Source organism: Homarus americanus, unplaced genomic scaffold (genome assembly GCF_018991925.1).
Source record: "Homarus americanus isolate GMGI-L3 unplaced genomic scaffold, GMGI_Hamer_2.0 scaffold20465, whole genome shotgun sequence".
Lineage (NCBI taxonomy): Eukaryota > Metazoa > Arthropoda > Malacostraca > Decapoda > Nephropidae > Homarus > Homarus americanus.
In genome coordinates this window covers 5,753,520-5,775,635 of record NW_024756914.1, presented here as the reverse complement: position 1 = coordinate 5,775,635, position 22,116 = coordinate 5,753,520, and the positions used below count along the sequence as shown (strand labels likewise).

Below are 22,116 nucleotides of genomic sequence, written 5' to 3'. Positions count from 1 at the left end.
GAACATATAGCACAATAGGTAATGAACTACAGTTTGTATAGCTGTATATATCCCAAATCATTTATGTAACTGATAAAACTTGATATAAATATGCACAGCTCTGCCTGTAGTGCGATGAATCATTTGTTCTGACTTCAGTCATATTCTTCATCACTTCTCATCTCATAAACATGTCAAGTGGCCTTGGAGGTCTTTCTGGGCCTCCCAGGAGATAATTTTTCAGGTGGAACAGAACTGGCAGGAAAACTGTGTGATTTGTGCTCCAGTCTTAATTGTGGCTGTGCCTCATCCTAGATTTCCCTCTAGAGGAAATTATTCACCCAACAGGACAGGGGTGGCTGGTGAGGTAGGGAAAGGGGAGTGTCTGTATCAATGTCTTCACTGGCTGCCTCAACCTCCACATCATCTGGGTTTGTTTCTGCCCCTTCACTATCTTTGTCACCCAATACTTTATCAATGCCATTCTAATCAAGTAAATCTTGATGAATAGCACTACTGTTGAGAGTGTGGAGGACGAGGCGAGTCACAAGACATCGAAGGATGTGCATCCACCATGATAGCTGGTGTGTAAATGGGCCACTAGACTCGAGATGAAGATTACATGAAAGTTGAGTTGCCAAGTAAATAAATATCCAATACAACGTACTTCATCCCACCTGGACATTCAAACTATGCCACGAAAATTAAGAACATAGAGCAACGTCACCCGGGGTTGCTATAGTGGACGTAGAGGAACATCGCCCAGACTTTAAGGGTTAAAGTGGTAGGATAAACTGCTGTGTAGGTTAAAATATTTCTGGAAGAAATAAAGAGGAGGTTATTGATATAGAACTAGTATAGGTAGTGAACAAGATGTGAGCCTGGAGGTATTTTAGCATTTACAGGAAAGTAGTGAAGTGAACTGTCCACACACATGGGGGTGTTTGACAGGGATGGATATCCAAGAATCAAAGAGGCCCCAAGATGAGATTCACATAAGTTGTAGAGACCACAATTGTGTTTTTGAATGAAGATAAAGTGCAGTTCTATGGTGGAACACCTGGAATGGAAAAAGTACTGGGTATCAGGGACAAATATTTTTTTCTATGATCAAATCATATACTATACTGTACTGTACAGTATATGGTTACCCATTTGCCACTAAATTTTATGATAAACCTTCATAATATAAGTTAAAAAATTTAATTTCCAGAAAAACTAATTCTTTAACATATAAAAAAGTATACTGTAAGTAGATAAATCCTTAAATACGTAACTGTGTAAAAAAAAGAAACGATGTGAATGAAAGAATTTATTACAAATAGGCAATGTTCTACCTCCTATATTTCTTTTCTTACGCATTGTATATTCAACTGGAAAAGCAAGAACTTTGTGATACTCAGTTCTTACAATGAAATGAAATACGAGCATCACAAACTTAGGAACAGTTTTATTTTAAAATCATTTCCCCAGTTTGTTTATTCTTGGTAGAAAAAAAATATGCATGATACCTGGTCCATGCACAAACCTTTTGGAAAACTGTAATTTCAACATAAAACAGATTTCCAATGTGTAATGCTTAGGTAATTTGTACTTGTGTGTGAACTAACTATAGCCAACAGCAGCACGTATTGTAGCAGCAATCTATCCTTTTGGTACACCCTCAATGTGGAACCTTAGGATGAAAATTATTATTGTATTCATGATACGATGGCAAGTTTGATTTTAAAAACAAATAAACTAAACTTGTGAACTCTCAATAGCATAGTAGTGATAAAACAAATAGGTTATTATTATATGCAAAATTAAAACCAATAAACCACAGCCATCTTACACAATGAAATTTTGTTAAGGTTTTCAACAACATTTTGTAACAGAGTGAGAACACTATACCTACTCATCACACACATTAACTTGTTCCTGTGATGGAGCAGATGCAGATGTGGTTCCAGGAAATCTCACATATGCACTCACTTTCTAACCATTTCACTGGGCAGTGTTGTTTTAACAAAAGGGCATGAATTAATTACTTTCACACTTGGTACACATTAAATGCATAGTCAAGTTTACAGTTGTTAAATTATAGCTAGAATGAAACTATATTGTTCTCACCATAAATACACAAGTTTTGCACTAGGCAAAACCTGTGACAAGTTTAACGAGCTTATAGTGTTATCCTTATGCACTTGTACTCAATGTCTGTATAGGACTACATATCTTGCCAAACCAGTGGCACAGTTATAAAGACTGCAGGTGCACTGATTCATCTCTCACTGTTAACACAGAGATGCTGTGAGACAAACACACTTGTGCTGAAGACATCCTCACTGTAACACTACAATAACTTATAACCACGAGGCAATTCAAGCTAGTACTGAAGTTTCAACATAGGTATCAAATACAAGAAGTAATGGAGCATTCTTTAAAAGTACTACCTTGGATTTAAATCTACAAATAGCAAAACAAACTCAGCTTTATGAACATGTATTCCATAAATAATGTCAACAGATTTCATTAATGTGAAAATGAAAGCTGCATCATAATTTGTACATAATAGTACATGATATGATGATCTGTTATTACTGTTGTGTAGAAATCACAATCCACAACATTTTTTATTTTTAAATGTTTTCTTTGTATCAAATTCAATAACTATTTTTTAAGAGGAAAAGGGAAAAAAAATTATTTGCCTGACCAATACAACAACTTCCATAGCACCTTTCAACATTCCATGAAAATCAAATGGGTACAAAATATTTGTTCCTTCACCTCACATTCTAAACATGAATGAAAGAATATAATTACAGTACACATTAAGTTTTGGTAATCCCTTTTTTGTCGTTTTAAGTTTCACTAATTAGCAAGCTCTAAGCATGTTTCAGCACTAACAGAAATACCTTGGGTCCTTCTCAACCTTCTTCACCCTAAGGTTTCACTTTGAAACACCCTAAAACTGATAATTTAAGAGTAGGTTTTTAAGCCACATTTCACATCATTCAAAAGCAGTGAAACACTCGAGTTCAAAATGACATTTACTTCTCAGGCCATTTAAGGATTATAAGACACCAGCAGATTCCTGGTCTGAAGAGGTTTGTCTTACAAGATCACTCAGGTAAATGTCATGAATACATACCCTCCCACCCCCTAAGTTCCCACCCCTCAAAATAAAATAGAAAATAAAAAATCTCCTATGCCAAAATGGTCATTATTCACCATCACTTTTGACTTTCTTTGCATCCTGTGTGGAATCATCATTATCTGCCTGTTTTGAGGTTCTCTTATTACCACAAGATTGCACTTCTTTATCTTTGAAACTTATGATGATACAAGTCATGTTGTCGCAGCCCGTACCATCCCCATGGGTGTCCGGCGCAAGGCAATGATCAAATAGCTGTTGAAAGGAAAAAAATATTGTTACATTCTAAGTCACTGTAGAAAATTAGCTCTTACATGAAAAAATGTAAATACATTGTAGTTAAAAAAAGTAGTACTGTCCTATAAACTAGCTTCACTCTCCTTAGGGAAGGAAAATGTGTTACACAATTTTAGCAAACTGATTTTTGATGAGATGTCATGCTTCACTAATTAACTGCTCATTAGAACAGAAAAAAAATGCAATTCATTTCCCAATTTCATTCAAGGTTAAAATTCTTGTTCTGTAAATTCTCCCATGATGTTCCATTCAATATGGCAAATGGAAGGAGGCCAACTATATACAGTACACACAATGATTCATCTTCACCAGAGTAAACTGTACTATGTCAATCTATAGCATTGTAATACATATTATATAAGCTAAAGCTGCTTACCATAACACCAAACCAAGCCTAATTTACTGCATTTAATTCATTAATGGTATTTTTAGCTTTTAAATTTTCAAGTGGTACTTTTCCAATGTTTATGGAGATAAGATTTTTTTTAAATTATATTATACATACTATAAACTTACAATTCTTTTACAAAATAACTTCCACCTGTATACTGTATTCTGACATAACAGAGGCTAATAACTTCTGGATGTTAAATTTGAATATGATTTATTTATCTTTCCAACTCAAAATCCTGACTGTTTCACCACTAACAAAACTGAACTATAGTTTTTTTCTTTTTGGCTGATGGTGATAGGCTAAGAAGCCCCACCCCTCCAGCTCATATTTAATGTTTGATTAACAATGATATATCGCAAATAGATCCACACATAACTGTTAAGAACACCCAGTAACTGCTTGAAAATGTTAAATTTCAAGATATGAAACCAGGCATATAAGGCAATGGATAATAATGACTATTTTATAAAAAGTAGAATCAAGTGTAGACACCACATGTTCACGTAAAGGTGTTATTAAAGACATGGGTTAAAATAATGTTGAGCACTGTATGTGTTAAAAAGAAGGAGAAAAAAGAAAGAAAAGAACACTTGCTCACTGAATACCGTACAGTGGTCTAATCAGATTTGCTGCAAGCCTAACGAGAGCTAAGACACTGCGTATGTAAGCAGGCTGGTGGCTGATTAGGTGCTGCCACATTCATCAGCTTTATTTATTGATTTGGTATTATATTCTTGTATGATCAGCCTCTTATGGTGTATGGTTCATTATAATTAATATAGCACCTTCATAATAGAAAAAATATAATATGCAATTTGACATGAAAATTAAAGGATAAACTGTAACAGAAGGTACTCACTAAGAATGATTCATGTGAGAGCTTTCAGCAAACCAGCTTACAACAGGGTCACTATAACATACTGTACTGTATAGTATTTGATGTGAAGATACCTTCCTAACAATGTTATTTATTACCTTAAGAGTGATACACGATGGATCAATTTGGCTACTTTTACACTTAGACACCTGATTAATGAATAAACGAGGGTATAAAACAAATATCATGTAAAACAATATATATATATATATATATATATATATATAACTGTACTCATGTTACTTACTTCTTCACAAATCTTTGTAATCTTCGTGCCATCGTTAAGTCTTTCTGAGACAAAATCACAAGCTTCCTGAGAGGAGAGGGAGTTCCAGATTCCATCACATGCAACAATCATAAAATTATCTTCAGGTTCCAGAGCCATGGAACGTACATCAGGTAAGGGGCTGATCATCTGTTCCTCAGGGCTCAAATTTTTATTTTGTTTGTAGCCATGGTCACCTAGAAAGGACGATTCAATAAAATACAAGTCAATAACTTCTAATTCCATCTATACAGTATATTCACCAACCTTACCATTTATCATGCACAGTGAGGTGAAGGATGTGCATCAAACTTCAGAAGGAAAGTCAACCCATTAAAGATCAATAGTGTTACATTCATTCCCAGTTACATAAAGGTGAACAGAATATAAAATTTTACCAAAACCTCGACCAAACAGCAGTTAAGTTTTTTGTTCCACAATTCTCCACAGACGATGGAAAATATTCATGACGGAACTCTCCATAATCTTCCTGTTGAACGTCTGCATAACAAATCTGGATGGAATCTATTAAAGGATACCCACATTGTTTCACAGTTCCATGAACCTTTTTCTTTAGTTCACAGCCCTAAATTACTCAACCTCAAACATTTTTTATTCAATAACTTCAGACTCCACCCTTGTCAAATTACCAAAAGTGTCCAAATTATCTAGTGTATATTTTGTCGTGGTAGTTTTTCGCCCCAAGTAACTCTCTCTCTCTCTCGAGACTCAAACCTGTCCAACACCTTCATCATTCCATCAATGGACAGGTTCTTATACTTCAACTGTACGTACACCAATATTTGATGCATACAGCAAAATTACATAAGCAACTATTTAAACAACAAAAAATAATAAAAAATAAATACAATAAATAAATAAAAAATAAAGCATTCATAGCCCCACATCCCTGGCTACCACTATTTCATGACATTCAAACAATAATGATTTAATGAAATAAAATCATAATAAAATATATTAACATTTTAAACAAAGTAATTAAGAACAAATATAGACACTAGTGGTAACCAGAGAATTTTGTTTTGCTGTATTTTGAAAGCTCCAGTTCCAAATCCTACACCTCCCATTGAAATGCACATACTGATATGTCATGATTTGCCTTTTCATGGTAATTCTTCATCCAACTATATGTCAAGGGTTTAATGTGCCCAGAAGGGGGAAAAATAAATAAAATAATCCACTTACCAATTGCTCTTGAGAGATTAAGTCCTCCATTTACACGTCCATCAGCAGTTACTCTGCCTCCAGCTTTAATAATTCTGGCAGCCTCTGGATCATCTTCTGGCTTGTGGTCAAGGCTCATCTCGACAGCTTTCCCATTTCTTGACACAACACAACGGGAATCACCAACATTGGCTACGTACAACATTTTTTCTTGAATGAGTGCCACACATGCTGTACAACCACTGTCAAAACCGGGCTGGAATATCATATAAACATTAGCAACACTGAAAATGCAATCCCATCACCTGATATGTCTATTAAAATGAAAGGCTCACTGCCAATATGAAACCCTGTACAGTAAAAGATTATCATGCGTAGAATGCTCACCAAGGTGTTCAATTTGAAGCATCATCTCCAGTCAACCATGATTGTGAGTCTGTGAGACTCCCTCATGCATACCAGTACAACCACACAGTTTGCTCATGTGAAAACACAGCAGTAAAAAAGAAATTGAAATACAAAATGCCTCCACTGGTATAGATCCTATACTCTAACACAGTACATAAAAAAACAAATAAAATACTCTGATAATATAACCGAAGGCTGGATAATGTCGTGGACATGGAACCTTAAAATTATGGATGTTGACAACGTATGAGAAAATGGGCTGTGTTTTGGGTCCAGCATTCCTGTTATCGGCAAACTAAAAAAAAAAAAAAAATCTTTACAACCACATTAGAGTAAGGATTTTCTGCTTCAGGATGAAATGATTCAGAATCATCAAAACAGCTGGTTAAAGCGGAAGAAAGGAGGAGGAGGAAGATAGAGAGGAGAAAAAACGTATCTCCACAATCTTCCATCTCAATACAGAATTACACCACTCAAACTATACTCAGACAAACTTCCTGTAAGCCCTAATATGCATTTTGCCACCCTAACTCTTATACAGAAAAAAATTATTAAACATATCCAATACAAGGGGTCCCCCGTGTTATGAATGGGTTCTATTCCTGAGGACGTTCTTAAGTCGGAACACATGCTATATGCATACTGTATGAACAGGACAATGTTTAAAATCCCACTATATCATAGCCTAAGTCCTTATATACATCTAAAATCACTTAATTTAAGAGAAAAGAAGAAATAGAATGACAAAATACAGTAAATGAAAGTAAAAATAATCAAGTAAATAAAATGCTCTAAATTTAAATTTTAACCTCTTTCGTATCGGCAGGCATTTTAAGTCGGGAACCGCTTGTTCTGTATATATAAACTGTGACCATACCATTTTCAGTCGATCAAATACATCACATTCTAACTAATCCTTCATATGAGCACAAATGTCTTATCTTTCTTCCATTCAAGTTTAATATCCTTTCAAAATCATCAACTGACCAAAGGGAAAAAACTGAGTTCTTGTACAGTATCAGTGATGGGTTAAATGTGTGCTACAGTACCTCCTCTTTCATATTCATGGCAAATTCAGTGTAAGGGTCTTCGTCATCTTCAGTTTCAACATCCTCCTCCTCCTCATCATCATCTTCATCTTCACTTTCTTCACCATCAGCATCTTCTTCACCCTCTTCTTCTTCACTGCAGAGAAAAATCATCCAAATAAGTACTGCACTACTAGTAAAAAACAACAAAATATAATTCAAAACATTCCTTATCTATCACATTTATGGAAAGAATAGTTTTATACAGTAGACCCTTGCGATTCACGATTTCAACGATTCGTGGTAAGCAACTGGTGGCTAGCTTGCAAGCTTTTTCCCGCAGCTCAACGAGTCGCCCCACGCGCCCGTGGCATATCATCTCCTCCTGTTCGAGCTCACCCAGTACCCATGACCCAGTATCTCGTGCTGTATTCTCAAAACTTTCATGTTTCTTTGTGAAATGGCCCCTAAAAGACTGCCTAGTGTCAGTGCTGGCAATGCTAGTGGAGTGAAACATAATAGGCAAAAGTCAGTGATGACCCTGACAAAGAATGTTGAATTATTATACAAGTTAAAGGAAGGGATGAGTGCTGCTGCGGTTGGTCGGTTGTTTGGTGTGAACAAATCCACAGTGCGGTATAGCAAGAAAAATTAACAAGCAATTGGTGGCGCTGTCAAGCGAGTGCTCCTGCAAGTGTTAAAGTGGTGCAGATTGTTTGTGACAAGAACATAGCTACTAAACCAACTTTTAGTGCCAGTAAAGGGCGATTCGAGAATTTTAAGAAAAGATTCTCTCTCCATAATGTGAAGCTGACTGGGGAGGCCGCCAATACATTTCCAGCCAAGTTAAAGAAAATATAGAAGAGAAAGGCGATAAACCAGAGCAAGTGTTAAATGCTGATGAATCTAGTCTACATTGGAAAAAATGTCTGGCAAAATGTACATAAGCAAGCAGGAGAGGCGTGCCTCCGAGTTCAAGGCAGCCAAGCACAGTGACGCTCATCTTCTATGGCAATGCGGCTGGCCACATGATCAAACCTGGCTTGTTTTACCTTTTGCCAGTCCAAAAAAAGCATGGGTAACTATGCAAGCATTCCTGGATTGGTTCCATAAATGCTTTGTCCCGGAAGTGAAAAAATACCTTGCTTCCAAGAAGATGGAATTTAAGGTGTTATTATAGATAAACAATGCACCAGGCACCTAGAATGTTTGTGGTTTAGCCATCCAGGTGTAGAGGTGGTGTTCCTACCCCTAACACCACTGCTATTATTCAGCCTCTCGACCGGGGTGTAATACACACCTTCATGGCATATTACACCCAACACTCTTTTGGTCATGCAGACCCTGACCCTGGTGTTAGCAAGTGTTGGAAGTACAGCATTGCGGACTGCATTCCAACATCAGTGAAGCATTCAATGAACTCAAACAAGAGACAGTGAATGCTTGTTGGCCTGAGTGTGTGAATAACTTCTAGGGATTTCCATCCATAGTAAAGGATGTGAATGATATAGTGAGTGTTGCACATCAGTTGGGTGGTGAGGGGTTTGTGGACATGGCTGCTAAAGATGTAGAAAAGCTGATTAATGGGCATGGAGAGGAACTGACAGAAGAGGATTTGGAAAAGTTGGTAAAAAGTGCCGAGGAAGATGAAGGAGAAGAAATTAAGTACAGTACTGTACGTAATTACAACAAGAAGGTTGGGCTTGGACAATTTTGGTTTACTATTTTGACAGGTAAAGATGGTAACTAATTTCACTGCTGACCACGACCCTTCCATGGAACAGAGCCTTAAAAGATGGTCCGAGGAATCATCCAGGAAGTGTTTCCTTACCAGGAAACCAATCACATTTCAGGATGCTATCATTCTGCCAAATTCTTAAATAGATATGCTAGGTCTCACCACTTCCTCTATGTCATAGAAGCCACACATCCTCAACATTGCTAAAGCTGCCTCCCAAAAGCTGGGAATGCTGTACAGATGCACAAAAGAGAGTTGTACGGACAATGACCTCCTTGAAAAAAAAAAAGATCGCACAAACGAAAAATTTGCTAAATTGAAAATGTTAAAATTCGAAGATATTAACACCTACTGCTGTGCCCTCTTTGTTTACAAATCTATCAATCACTTGCTTGACAAAAATTAATTCCAGTTCTGGAATAATCAGAGATACAACTTGAGGCACCCAGAGCTACTAAGACCACCACCCCCCCATGCACTCCTCTCAGTCCCAGACCTCCATAAAATATCACGGTGTGGAGGTGTGAAACAACTTGCCCCCACTCATCCGAGCAGACTACGCTCCCTTCCTTTAAATCATCTCTTAAAAAATATCTATTGTCTAAGTATTAATATTTCTTGTAATACTGTACCTACTATATTTACAGTACCTGCTTTTATTGTACCATCAAAACCGTTATATCGGAAATTATCATGCAAGTAGATAAGAAATTACCATTGCAATAAACATATTTGCCAACTAGACATAATCCTGACAGCTCTGTCCTCTTGTTCAACGTTAACACTGTACAACCCAGGTTGTACTGCTCCCCCATTATACTTATGTTCTTCAATTCCACTGTAATTTACGTATATGCTTATAATATAATTTAAAAAAAAGCAAAACTAATAAAAAAAAACAAAAATAAATATTGAAGTGATAACCGTGGTAACATTATGAGATGTTCTTATTACCACCATGCTATTGTACTGTTCCAGGTGTTACTAAAATGTCATATAATACTTCCTCGAGATAAATGTATAGTACTGTATAGATCAGGTGCCTAAAAGTGAGCTCAGGTTCTCAACTGGCTCAGCCATGTTAATAGTTATTATTATCCACTCTGTATCTGTGTTTTTCTGGCTAAATAAACTGTTTCAATTCAATTCAGATGCTGTAGCTACTTCACTCCTGAGCAGTTATTTATGGGATTCATTCGTCCTAACTTGAGTACTGCTCTCATATCTGGGGTGACTCTTCTTCTGTCCAACTGTTAATTAGGATGGAATCATAGTCATTACACCTTATTAACTCCCCTCCTTTAGTTGACAATCTTTCTTCCCTTTGCCACAATGTTGCTTTACTCTCTTTTACAGGTACTTTAACAGGCAATGTTCAGTGGATTTGGCATCCTACGTACCGCCAACGAGGCTGTGGGCTCATAACACATGTCTTGCCCGCAGTGCCCACCGTTTCTCTGTAAATGTCGGTCACACTAGAATAGCATCTTTCTTTCCTCACACAACCAAACTGTGGAATGCTCTGCCTTCTTCATTGTTTCCATACTCATACAATCTAAATTTAAAAAAGCTGGTTTTCCGGCATCTTCGAATTGTACATTAATATAACCTTTTCCTTTTCTATTTTTAATTTCTTTATATTCTTTTTTTGCCCCCTAGGCCCCATTGTGGGTCGATGACCTGTGCCTGGGTGGGCTATTCCCCTGCTAAAAAAAAAAAGTTTAAAGACCTCAGAGCAAAGAAGAAACAACTACCAATCACGATGTTTTTAAAGAAATAACCAGCTACTGCCGCCGCCACTCCACTCTCCTTCTCCCAGCCACCCGCCACCTCACCACTAGCCAACACTGCATCACCCTCTTCCAACAGTGATCCTGATGATCCACCTATGCTTCAGTAACCAGAGGTCTCCCTATGTACAGTGCACCACTTCATCAAGCTCCAACTTCCACATACTGTACTAATGTAAGTAATGGTGACTCAAGTTTCTCATATACAGTACAATATAGGTATATGTTAGTGCACTAAGGTATTATATAAGTTGCTATTCGCAGTTTTGTCAATTAATGCCATTTCTTGGAACCGAACCCTCACGAATGGCAAGGGTTTACTGTACTGACATAGGATGTGCATTTAAAAGGTATGAGCTGAATTTTAACGCATTTAATAGCTTTCAGATAAATTATAATCAACTCTTTCAATCACATCACACCAGTTGAAAGAGAATCTGAGTGCTGTATTGTTGATGTGAATGTACGAGATAAGTTAAATGTTAAGATGCAACTTGAAAGACATTGTCAGTGACCCTGTGTAACAAAAGGTATGTCACCAAAATTATGTTGCACTTTTCAAGTGAAAATTTCAAATGGACGAGTTGTCTGTTCAGAGCAAACACAAGAAATACACACTGCCACGTTCGCAGAGTGATACGATATATATAATTGTAATAAAAGTTTAAAGTCCTGCTTTAATAGTCGAGATAAGTTTATTTCTCAAGAAACAGGGCTGCCATTTGCAATGACGTCACCAATTTCCCCGCAGACGACGTTCTCCAACAAACTCACTCTTAAGGATGGCCTCTTCAGACCCCAAATGCCACGTTAAGTGAAGTGAAGAAATGTGCCTTGAAGAGCAGCTAATGGACATAAAAAACTCCCATATTCACACCAGCTCAGCTGTCATGTATTCTTACCTGGTAATTTTTTTTCCAGTGCATTTACAGAGTACTGGGTATATCAGTACTAGATGAAGATACGAATTAATTTAGAAGTAATGACATTGTATTGAATTTGTTTTGAGAATACATTGGGATATATCATCATTTATATTAATTAATGGGTAAAATTATACTTTAACTACCCTAAGTATTTGGATGCTTAGATTCGAGATAGACTACATTGGGTAAATTTTAAGTTTTGGGCATCCCTGTACTTAGACGTGTAAACTGTTTTTTTTCTGATGGTTTGCAAAGTGATATGAACGATTTACACCTTCATTTCTAACGTAAATCACTAGTTTTGACTTACTACACCCCCCCCCTTTCCGGTGTATGCTGAGCTAACCTTATAACTTATAATATAACTCAACATATATCAGTGACAAAAACTTACATTTTCCCTACAAGAAATAAAGAACAGTAATGAAAATTTCCATGTTGGAGTTACAGTATCGGTCTTTTGCATCACCTTGGCACCCAGCAAGTAAATACACACGATGATACTTGAGCAGTAATTTATTTTAACCTAAAAATAAGGTATGCCTGTGTATATCAACATTGTATATGGCCACAAGTCCTGTATTTCTGCTGGTAACAACACATACACCACAGCTGGCTGCCTCCAGGCTCCTGCTCTGCGGCTCGCAACAACCGATGACGTCACAACCAATCACAGCTTTTTGCTACCTTGTGACTTTTTAGTCACTTTAACCCTTATATTTTACACCTTTTGGCCCAATTTATTGAAGAATATCATTACCACAGTGAATATAAGCATTTTCTTTACCCATTGACCTGCCATTATACGAAAAAATTCAGACCGACAACTCGTCTATTGTCAGATATGCAAGCAAGCAAGCATGCATGCACACACACACATGCATGCACACAAACAGGCTCCTACTACCACCCAAGATCGCTATAAGAACAACCCAGTCCCAACCATTGTATTCATTATATACATTCTATCACCCAAACTATTGAGCATACAGCTACATAAGCATTTGTTCTGTCACACCTTCTCGGGTGTACAGCCCATAAAACTACAGACTCAACCCTCAGTGAGTGGTAGGCTGTTTAGATAATGTCCATGTTGAAGGGTGGGTTATTCTCCAACCACCAGGCTCAGGAGAGTACCGTACAGCCCAGTTCTCACCAGTTCACAGCCCAACATGATACCCTAAAGTCGTGTCGTGAGACCAGCTCTCCAGGCTGTACCTCTCTCTAATTATATTAGCTAATTACAAGCTAATAGCTAATGCTCATTAGTCTGTCAATACCAAATAATTGTACAGACATGACTACCCAATATAACTAGAAAATCACCACGTGTGTTTACTTTAAACCAAGGAACAACGAGTGAAGAGAATAGTACCTGTGTGTCTTGTTTGACTTGCAAGCTAAGATAATTACAAGTACAGCCCAGGACAGCTGTGACAATTTCACCTATCAACTGTAACAAAGGTGACATGCTGTGAGATTACCTGAAATCTCACTCACCTGCATCAAGGGTACCACTGACTAATCTACACTCATTCAGGCAAGTGTTAACAAGTGAGATAGTTTAATATCATACCACAGCTAAAACACTGTCACTATGTTGAAATGCCCTGTAGTATGACCTTCTCCCCACCTAGTCATTGTATATCATATTTCTATCACATATGTTACTTGTATATTATTCGTCAATCAAGAGACCCATTCCCCAATTATGTAACTGTATATTTTCAACCTTCCGGCTGCCATGCTCTTTCAATAAACCTTTAATTATTATTATTACACACATCCTTTATCATCCCAAGACTCTTGGACTTCCTGCATCTGAGATCAAGAATGTTTACACAATCTTCATACCTCCTAAACTCATCCATGCTTCCCCTATTTGGTCTTCTTCCTTAATTGTTAAACAACAATGACTGCAAGAGAAAGTGCAGACGGTGTACAAGATTATTCTAAATCCTTCACATTTTGCAAGGCTCTAAGTTGTGGTCTTATAAACATATCAATGTACAGTGGTCCCTCGGTTAACGAAAGGTTCGATTAACAAAATTTCGGTTTACGAATTACCTCCCATAAGGATCATCAATTCGGTAACGAACAAAACTTCGATTAACGAAATCCTCACGACAAACACGTTTTGTTGTGAGTATCGGCTGATGGGCTTGTCTGCCAATTCAGTAATCTGTTCTATATTTACATTCATTTCCAGTGGAGTAAATATCAAGAAAGTTGTGCTCTTTAATATTTTTGCATTTTTTATATTAAAATTATTAGTCATTTTAAAATTTAGTTAACATATTGATAATATATGCAGTAAAGGGAACTAGTTTTTGTGCACCCATGAGCCGCTTGACTCACCTACCAGGCGTCAGTTTGGCTTTGTTTACAGTGGAGTGAACATCAAGTTTGTTGACGTCTTGAATATTTTTGCATTTTTACATTAAAATTATTGGTCATTCTGAAATTTAGTTAACATATTGATAATATATAGCGCAGTGCAGTGTTGATTTAAATAAAATAATCTTGAATTACACCTAGTGAACTTAAAATTTTATTGGTGAAATTACTGCATCAAGCATGGGTCCCCTAAAAGGTGATTTCTCCTCCACCCCCACTTCCTTCTCTTCTCCCTTCTCCTCCACCCCCACTTCTAATTCCCATCATCATCAACCAGGAACCTTCTACATACACACCTCAAAGTAAGTGTACTTTACTACATATTTCTTTTTAACTTTGTATGTACTTTTCTGTGAGCTGGAACCAATTACCCAATATCCCATTGAAACAATGGATTTGGTTAACGAACAACTCTGTGGAACGAATTGTGTTCGTTAACCGAGGGACCACTGTACTGGGGATTGGGGAAATTCATTGTTACAGTACAGTATTATATGAGGCATTGTGAGTAGCAAAGGCGAGCAGACCGAATGTGGGAAAATCTGTTTTCTGTGGTTCCTGGTAGCTCAAACCGTGCTCTTTCATGTGCAACCCAGGAACACTGGATTCTTGCCCTTTTCCACCGTCAAATTAACTTGAAAGACATTAAGGATCTAATGTCGTATATACCAACTGAATACAAGCAGTTCTATGTGGACCTGGTGACTGAACAGGAGGCACAGGATGCTGCAGCAGTCATCGACGATGAGACTTCACCGGACGACGACCTGCTGGATTAATAATCTCCGCCTCCCCCACTCTTTAGGCAAATAGAGGGTCCTGACTGGTTAAGATGAGTGTGACAGTTTTCATTATTACCTATTCTGACTGTGCTTTTGATGTCATCTTGTTTAAAATTCAGCAAATTGCAAATTCATCTCATAAAATATTGTATTATTTTGTATTACTACTGCACAGGTAGTTTTTACCATTAGCAATCAGGCATGTTATGGAATATTATACATTTTTCAGACATATGCATGATGTATTATCCCAAACTTACAAAACAAAACAAAAATGAAATTCGATAAAAATTTGCATGACTTATGGACCAAAATAGGAAGAAAAAATATCAAATGCATTGTTCTCAAAACATTGTTCTCGTGAGCTCGCTCTTGCTACTCCCAACGCATCCCATAAGCCGAAGCTCATAAATTTGGAGAGAAAAATTATGTAATTCATCATACAAGTACATTAATATTTTACAATCATAAAGGACATATTACAATATTTCTGATGCCTCGGTAAGCTGCCAAGCAAGAGGAGACCATGATAGGTGTTGTGTGTGTGTTTCAAGTCTGAACACCACAAATTCAAATGTACAGGATATGTCTTTCTTGATAACTGGTGATTGGCCATGTCAGGGTCAACTGTTTATTTACCTCGAGTGTTTACTGTTCCCACTCCACAATCAGCTGTTGCTTGATAGAGGAGGGAAATTATTTTGAACACCATGGAAGAAAATTGCTATATGCTGTGAATGAGAAATACGTACTGTAATCTCTGCATCTAGTCACTTTATGCAGGGAGAGGTCTGGTTGATCCTCTCCCTCATTTATCACAAAGGTTCTGTTCCTGTAAACCCTTACAATGTGCAACATTTAATTTTCCCATAAAAGACTGTGTTAAAGGGGTAATGCATTAATGGCCAGGAATTTTGGGGATACATGGTGATTTTTCATCTTATATTAACAAACAAACAAAAAAAAAAAAAAACCACACACACACACACAGATAAATCCATTATGAGTAATCCCTCACCAGTTGCACTTTACAACACCATAGTACAGGGTGTAGGCTATACCTACCATAAATTGAGGCCTATAAGTCGACCTCAAGATTTTTAGTTCAAAATTCAGGTTTAGTTCTATACTTGCCATATAAGTCGACCCCCCAAGGCCCAAACAAAGGTGATAGTGTGTAATAAGGCCACGCCACTTTCATCAAGACACTTACTGTAATACCTTTCAATATTTGATATATATATATATGTGTATATATATATATATATATATATATATATATATAGTTCATACAAAAAGGGAAGTGGGCAACAGGATCTACATAGGACAGCAAGCAACCACTAAAAATCTTCAGTAAGTTATCTTCATAAGAACTCTGGTAAACACCAAGCCAAAATCAGCATCTCCAATAAAATAATAATTGTTTACACAGCATACCAGTAAAGCACCTTGATAGTACAATCTATAAACGGTATGATAGTAGAACATTATGGTACACCTGGCTTACGATCCGCCATTTGCATCAGCTGTTGTAAACAAACTGCCAGTGGCGCCACCAACACCAAGCGGCCAGCTGCAAAACTATGGGTCAGTTACACTGTCGGCAGCACAGCAGCATGGCTTAGACTTAATCTGTCATCCGCTGCGGCACGGTTGTTTGAAGAATTTGCAAACGCAACAACTTTCAGCTTGAAACTTGCGTCATATTTCATACTTTTTGCTGGGGGAGCCATGGGGATAAGATATTTTCAACTGTTGTCAGGTTGGTGTGTGGGTAATGAGTGGATGCCAGCAAGAGCATAAAGCCACAATGGTTTAGTACATTGCCAGTGTAGGCTTGTTCAGTGTATCCCCCCAAACACCGAGAGAGCCCTGTAATTATATATCGCCATTTAGTATATGGCGAACATCTTGGGCCCTATCTCGCGATATAATCCGACCCTACTGTACTTAAAAAGTTGGCTCAGACAATTTTGAGCTAGGAGGTTGTGAACATATTGGTGTGTACAGGTTTTATTTCTCCCATGTTTATTATAAGTGCCAAAAAATAGCTATAAATTTTTATTATTATTTTCTTTAATATGTTGCAGAGCAATCGGTTACGAAGCCAAAGATACTATGGTTTATGCCAATAAAAAAGTTTTGGGGAAATTGATAAAGAAAGAAAAAAAATCACCATGTGGTCTTGCCTGCCCCAGGTCCTCACAGATGTGATCTTGGAACTGGAAAACTTAAAACTTATCTCGTGCACAAGGTTAAAATGATTCTATTGGTGGTTTTGTTTTTGTTTGAACCAACCACAGTTCGGCATAGTGCGTGGGTGTGACCTTTGGGTGAATTTGAATTACCTGTACTGTACAATAATCCCCCGGGTTACAGAAGGGCTGTGTCCTTGGAAAGTTGACCATAACGTGAACCCCATCTTCCTATTGACTTAGCAGTACACAATTGGAGATGCACTCTTTAAAAAAATTTCGGCAAAAAGAAGTACCTGTAATACAAGCACACTTATGAATGAAAATACTGTACAAACTTTTAAACACATACATAATTTTTTTTTATGTGATGATAAATATACAAAACACTTGAATTTAACTCGCCACAAACAATGTTGAGTGCTGCGTGAGGTGAGGTGGTGCAGTGGGAGTTATTGGGAGACGTAGCAAGCCCTAATGTTTTTGCAATCTGGCTAAGTTTTTCTTCCACGTCAAACTCCATAAAACATCGTTTTAATCAAACGCAATTCCTTTACAGGCTCTTTTAGCACCACTGGATTCAATTGCACTTGGTGGCCTCTTTCCACTAATCTTGAATAAGGGTAATACACTGGACAGTCTTGAATAAGATATGTATACTGTAAGTGTTAAATCAAAGAGCTGGGGTCGAGAGACCAAGTGTACATGCTGGGAGATATAAACAAACAGTCCAGCAGAATGGGTGTGCTATATACCCACGTTTGGTGGTAGCAAACATCAAGAAGTCCACATCAAATAAAATATGCCTATGATTTATTTTTAAATAAAATATATACCAATTTTTGTGTTAAAAACTAACAATATTTCCATAAGGTCAAATTTATGGGCAGTATCCCAAACTTAGTAGTCATAATTACAAATTCTGCATGGGTGAATTTCCACAACCTGAGTTTCCGTAACATGGGGGATACCTGTAGTTCCAAGATGGCAAGCCTATGCAAAGTTCCACAGGAAGTACTATGGAGTTCATGATGAAGCTGTACAGTTCTTAAGATCACTTGGTGCCCTACCCACCGAAGCTCAGTGTTCACATTGTCAAGAACCTTGCACGTTAAGGGAAAATAAGCATCAGTGGTACTGTGGACGTTCTCAAATCAAAACAAAAACCAAGAAAAGAAAGAGGTGCTTCTTTATTGTTTTGGACAACCGAGGAACTTTTCTTGAAGGTTCTCACTTATGAGCCTTGGAAACTGCTTTTATTTGTTAACCATTGGCTGCAAACGAAGTGGGACCACCATAACATCATCAAATATCTCAACATTTCTACTAAGAGTATCGACTGGCACGGCTTCTGCTCAGAGGTGACAAGCATAACAAGTACTGGTTTAAGAATAAGGAACATACCATTTTCAATATTGGTGAACTTTCTGGGGGTGACTATGGTATACTTCCAAGATTCAACCCTGCCTTTTGAATGTCATTTTCACACACACACACACACACAAAAAGAAGACCCGTTTTGGTGTCTGATGCACGGAAATGGATGGAAAAATATTGACACGTCCACAGTATGGTAAAGAGTTAATTGACTGACTGACCATCGGACTGCTGGGCACAGAAGAATGAAAGGTAAAGATTTAAGAATCTTTTGAAATTAAATTGTTGGACTTGATTGTGAAGAAAACAAATCGATATTAACCTTATTTGTAGGCAACACCCGAAGAAACTTCTCCTAAAGCGTTGGAATTCCAGGATACCAATAAAGTGGATGAAATGTACTGTATTGGTATAAATTGCTGGGTATAATAGTCATTCTAACATCTCATAATAAGAAACACAGAATAAATTATTATTGGACCACTGATGAAATGAGGTTCATTCAAAAACTTAAATTGAGATCGATTTTTGCAACTGTTATGCCTGCTACTTTTCACCGATAATAATACCCAACCTTCAGGTGATGATAAACTGCAGAAAATAAGGCCAGTGCTAGATAATGTCTGTTAGAAATTTAGGCCATTCCAAGATTTATACAGTACTGTATATTGATGAAAACCCAGAGACTGATACACGTAAGAGTGAACCTAGCGATGTTGCCAAGAAATAGTGTAGGACCCTGAAGTTGAAACAAAAAGTAAACAATATCAACCGGTTGACAGTTAGAACAATTCTGAAAGACTAACTCACATAACAAAATGCCAATAAATACCTTCATTACCAGAGAGGAAAAGTTAATGCCTGGATTCAAAACAGCGAAAAACTGATTAGACCAATACCACGAGCAATGAAGGGACTCTAAGTCACATTTAATGAGGAAGTCCTCAGGGAATATCTCATAAATCGTTTTTGTCCAAGCATTTTATCTTGCTATGATTTTAAAGGTCTTGAACCAAAAGTTTTATTACTTGTGCATAATGCCCTGGATCACCCACAGACCTTAATGAACCTCCCCCCAAACACTACAACCCTCCTCCTTCAGCCCATGAACACTGGTTGATTACTATGTTTAAGGAACATAACTACAGTAATTGAATCTTTAATCAACTTTTTGAAGCTTTTGATGGGAAGGATAGAGAATTGGTAAGTTCATTTTGGGAGTCTCACAACATTAAGTCAGCCACAGACAACATTAAAGGGGCTGGAGAATATTTGACAATCAGTTGTTTGAAAAATGTTTGGCTTGAACTTGTCTATGATTTTGAAGGATTCAGCCAGGAGGTAATTACCGAGATTAACAATAACATTGCTGCCCTGGCCAAAGAAGTTGAAATGACAGATGTTGATGCAGAAAATGTACATTAATGAACCTTATAATACTGACTTGATATCTTGACAAAATAATCAAGAGGACTGTGTTGATATTACCATCTTACATCCACTTATCTTGCCTTTTACTTACAAAATTAATGCAGTATTGTACGCAGCATTATTGTAAATTATCATCCACGATAGTCTTGTCAAACTGTCCTGCTCCTTGACTATTTAAGAGCACATCTTGAATATTACATTTTATAAATATTAATTAAACACTTTTGATATGTACAGTACAGGTACCAAGTCAAGAATCATATCACAGTATTTTATGGCTAAGGCCAAAAACTAATGTAAATTCTTTATTTTATTCTCTTAGCCTTTTTCTTAAGAAATATAGTTCTATCAAATAATTGCAATAAAGTGAAAACTACTGTACACAACCATAAAAACGGAAAAAAGCCATCTTCATGACCTATGAGTAGAGTTCCCAGAGGTAATACCTGTATTGGTCTGAAATTTTATTATTTTTTTTTTCATTTTCCAAGTGTTTGTAAATAGTGCCAGACATGACATGAAATGATCCATGAGTAAGGAAAGAGTCTTATCTGAACTATCTATTTGATGCAATTGCTGGCCAAAACTGGCATGTCAGCATCATTCCATAATGAAAATAAATTATCATATTGTAAATTCTATTGAAAAGTAACATGTCGGGTGAATCACTACGAAAAGTTAAAAACAGGTAAAAAATCACTGCAAGCATAAAGACTACTGAAGTACAGTACAGTACTGTAGTTAAATACAGTAATTAAATTTTTTTAGTCAAATGTCAATAACATTACACAATTACCCATTTACAGATGTCAGTCACTGGATGCACAAGCTTATTTCTATATACAGTATTATGGGGGAATAAAATGTTATTTATAAGAAATACTATTTCTACTCACCCTCCCTCATCCTCAAAATTGTCATCTTCATCATCCTCCTCTTCATCACTTAAGTCTTCCTCAGCTCCTCCTTCCTGAATCTTTCTATAAATTTCAGCTGCTTTAATTGCTGCTTCCCTTCTCTTTTCTTTTGCTTTTGCTGCCTTCATTGCCTGCACTTCAGAATTTTTTAACACAGCCTTTCCTTTCCCGCCCTTACCACCTTTGCCCTTTCCTTTTCCAGTCTCTTGCCCTTCACCACCATTCACAATTGTGTCACCATTCTCAACTTTGCACTCCTCCAATTTACCTTCGTCTGTATCGGTTTTCTCAATTTTCTTTGAATCTTCAATTTCTTCACCCCCTTCACCATTTACCATATGTTTTGTTTCGTCTCCATTCACCTCAACATCTGTCTCTACTTTGGTACCATTTTGGTTACCTTCACTATTTACTTTAACGTTCTCTGTGTTTGATTCTTCTGTAACACCCGATGATGAAGATTGTGGTACAACTGGCGACTTTTCTGCATCTTCCTCTTCAAGAGCAAATTTCACTGGGCTCTCTGAGTCTGATGATTTATTACTCTTACTGCTCTTAGCCTTCAGAAATGGAGAGACTCCCTGCAAGAGGCACAAATTCACTTCATCAATACACAAAAATTATCACTGAAGCACAATTAAGTCATTATATGGTAGAAAACAACCCAATGTGAGATTATGGTGACAAAAACAATCTTTAGTTGCACAGAATAGAAGAAAATTACAAAACATCAATTTGAATTCCTATCAATCTGATTTATAAATTGTGGTACAAAAGTCTACCTATTTTGTTGAAACAATGGTCATTCAGGGTAAAACTGTTATAATATAATAAAATACAGTACAGCATAAGTATTTATTATTAAGCTTCGGTCTAAAATTCGTCATGAGCACCACTGCATCGTGGAACACACACATTTCCGGAGTTATTTCAGCAACTTGGGGCCACAACAATACCATTCTGCCAATTTTGTATGTCTGTAATACCTAGGCTT

At 37.0% G+C, this 22,116-nt stretch overlaps 1 protein-coding gene across 1 annotated transcript in view; it reads right to left on the bottom strand.

Annotated features, from left to right (window-relative positions):
- Positions 1 to 1,276: 1,276 nt before the first annotated feature.
- The window catches only part of LOC121857072 (probable protein phosphatase CG10417), a 38,686-nt gene continuing 17,846 nt past the window's right edge, over positions 1,277 to 22,116 (bottom strand). The window contains exons 4-8 of the mRNA XM_042352923.1: positions 21,102 to 21,703; positions 7,591 to 7,726; positions 6,155 to 6,389; positions 4,931 to 5,145; positions 1,277 to 3,370 (exon numbers count right to left, since the gene is read on the bottom strand). Of these exons, the coding sequence (XP_042208857.1) occupies positions 3,185 to 3,370; positions 4,931 to 5,145; positions 6,155 to 6,389; positions 7,591 to 7,726; positions 21,102 to 21,703 (1,374 nt within the window). The 3' untranslated portion in view covers positions 1,277 to 3,184. The remainder of the gene's footprint in view (positions 3,371 to 4,930; positions 5,146 to 6,154; positions 6,390 to 7,590; positions 7,727 to 21,101; positions 21,704 to 22,116) is intronic.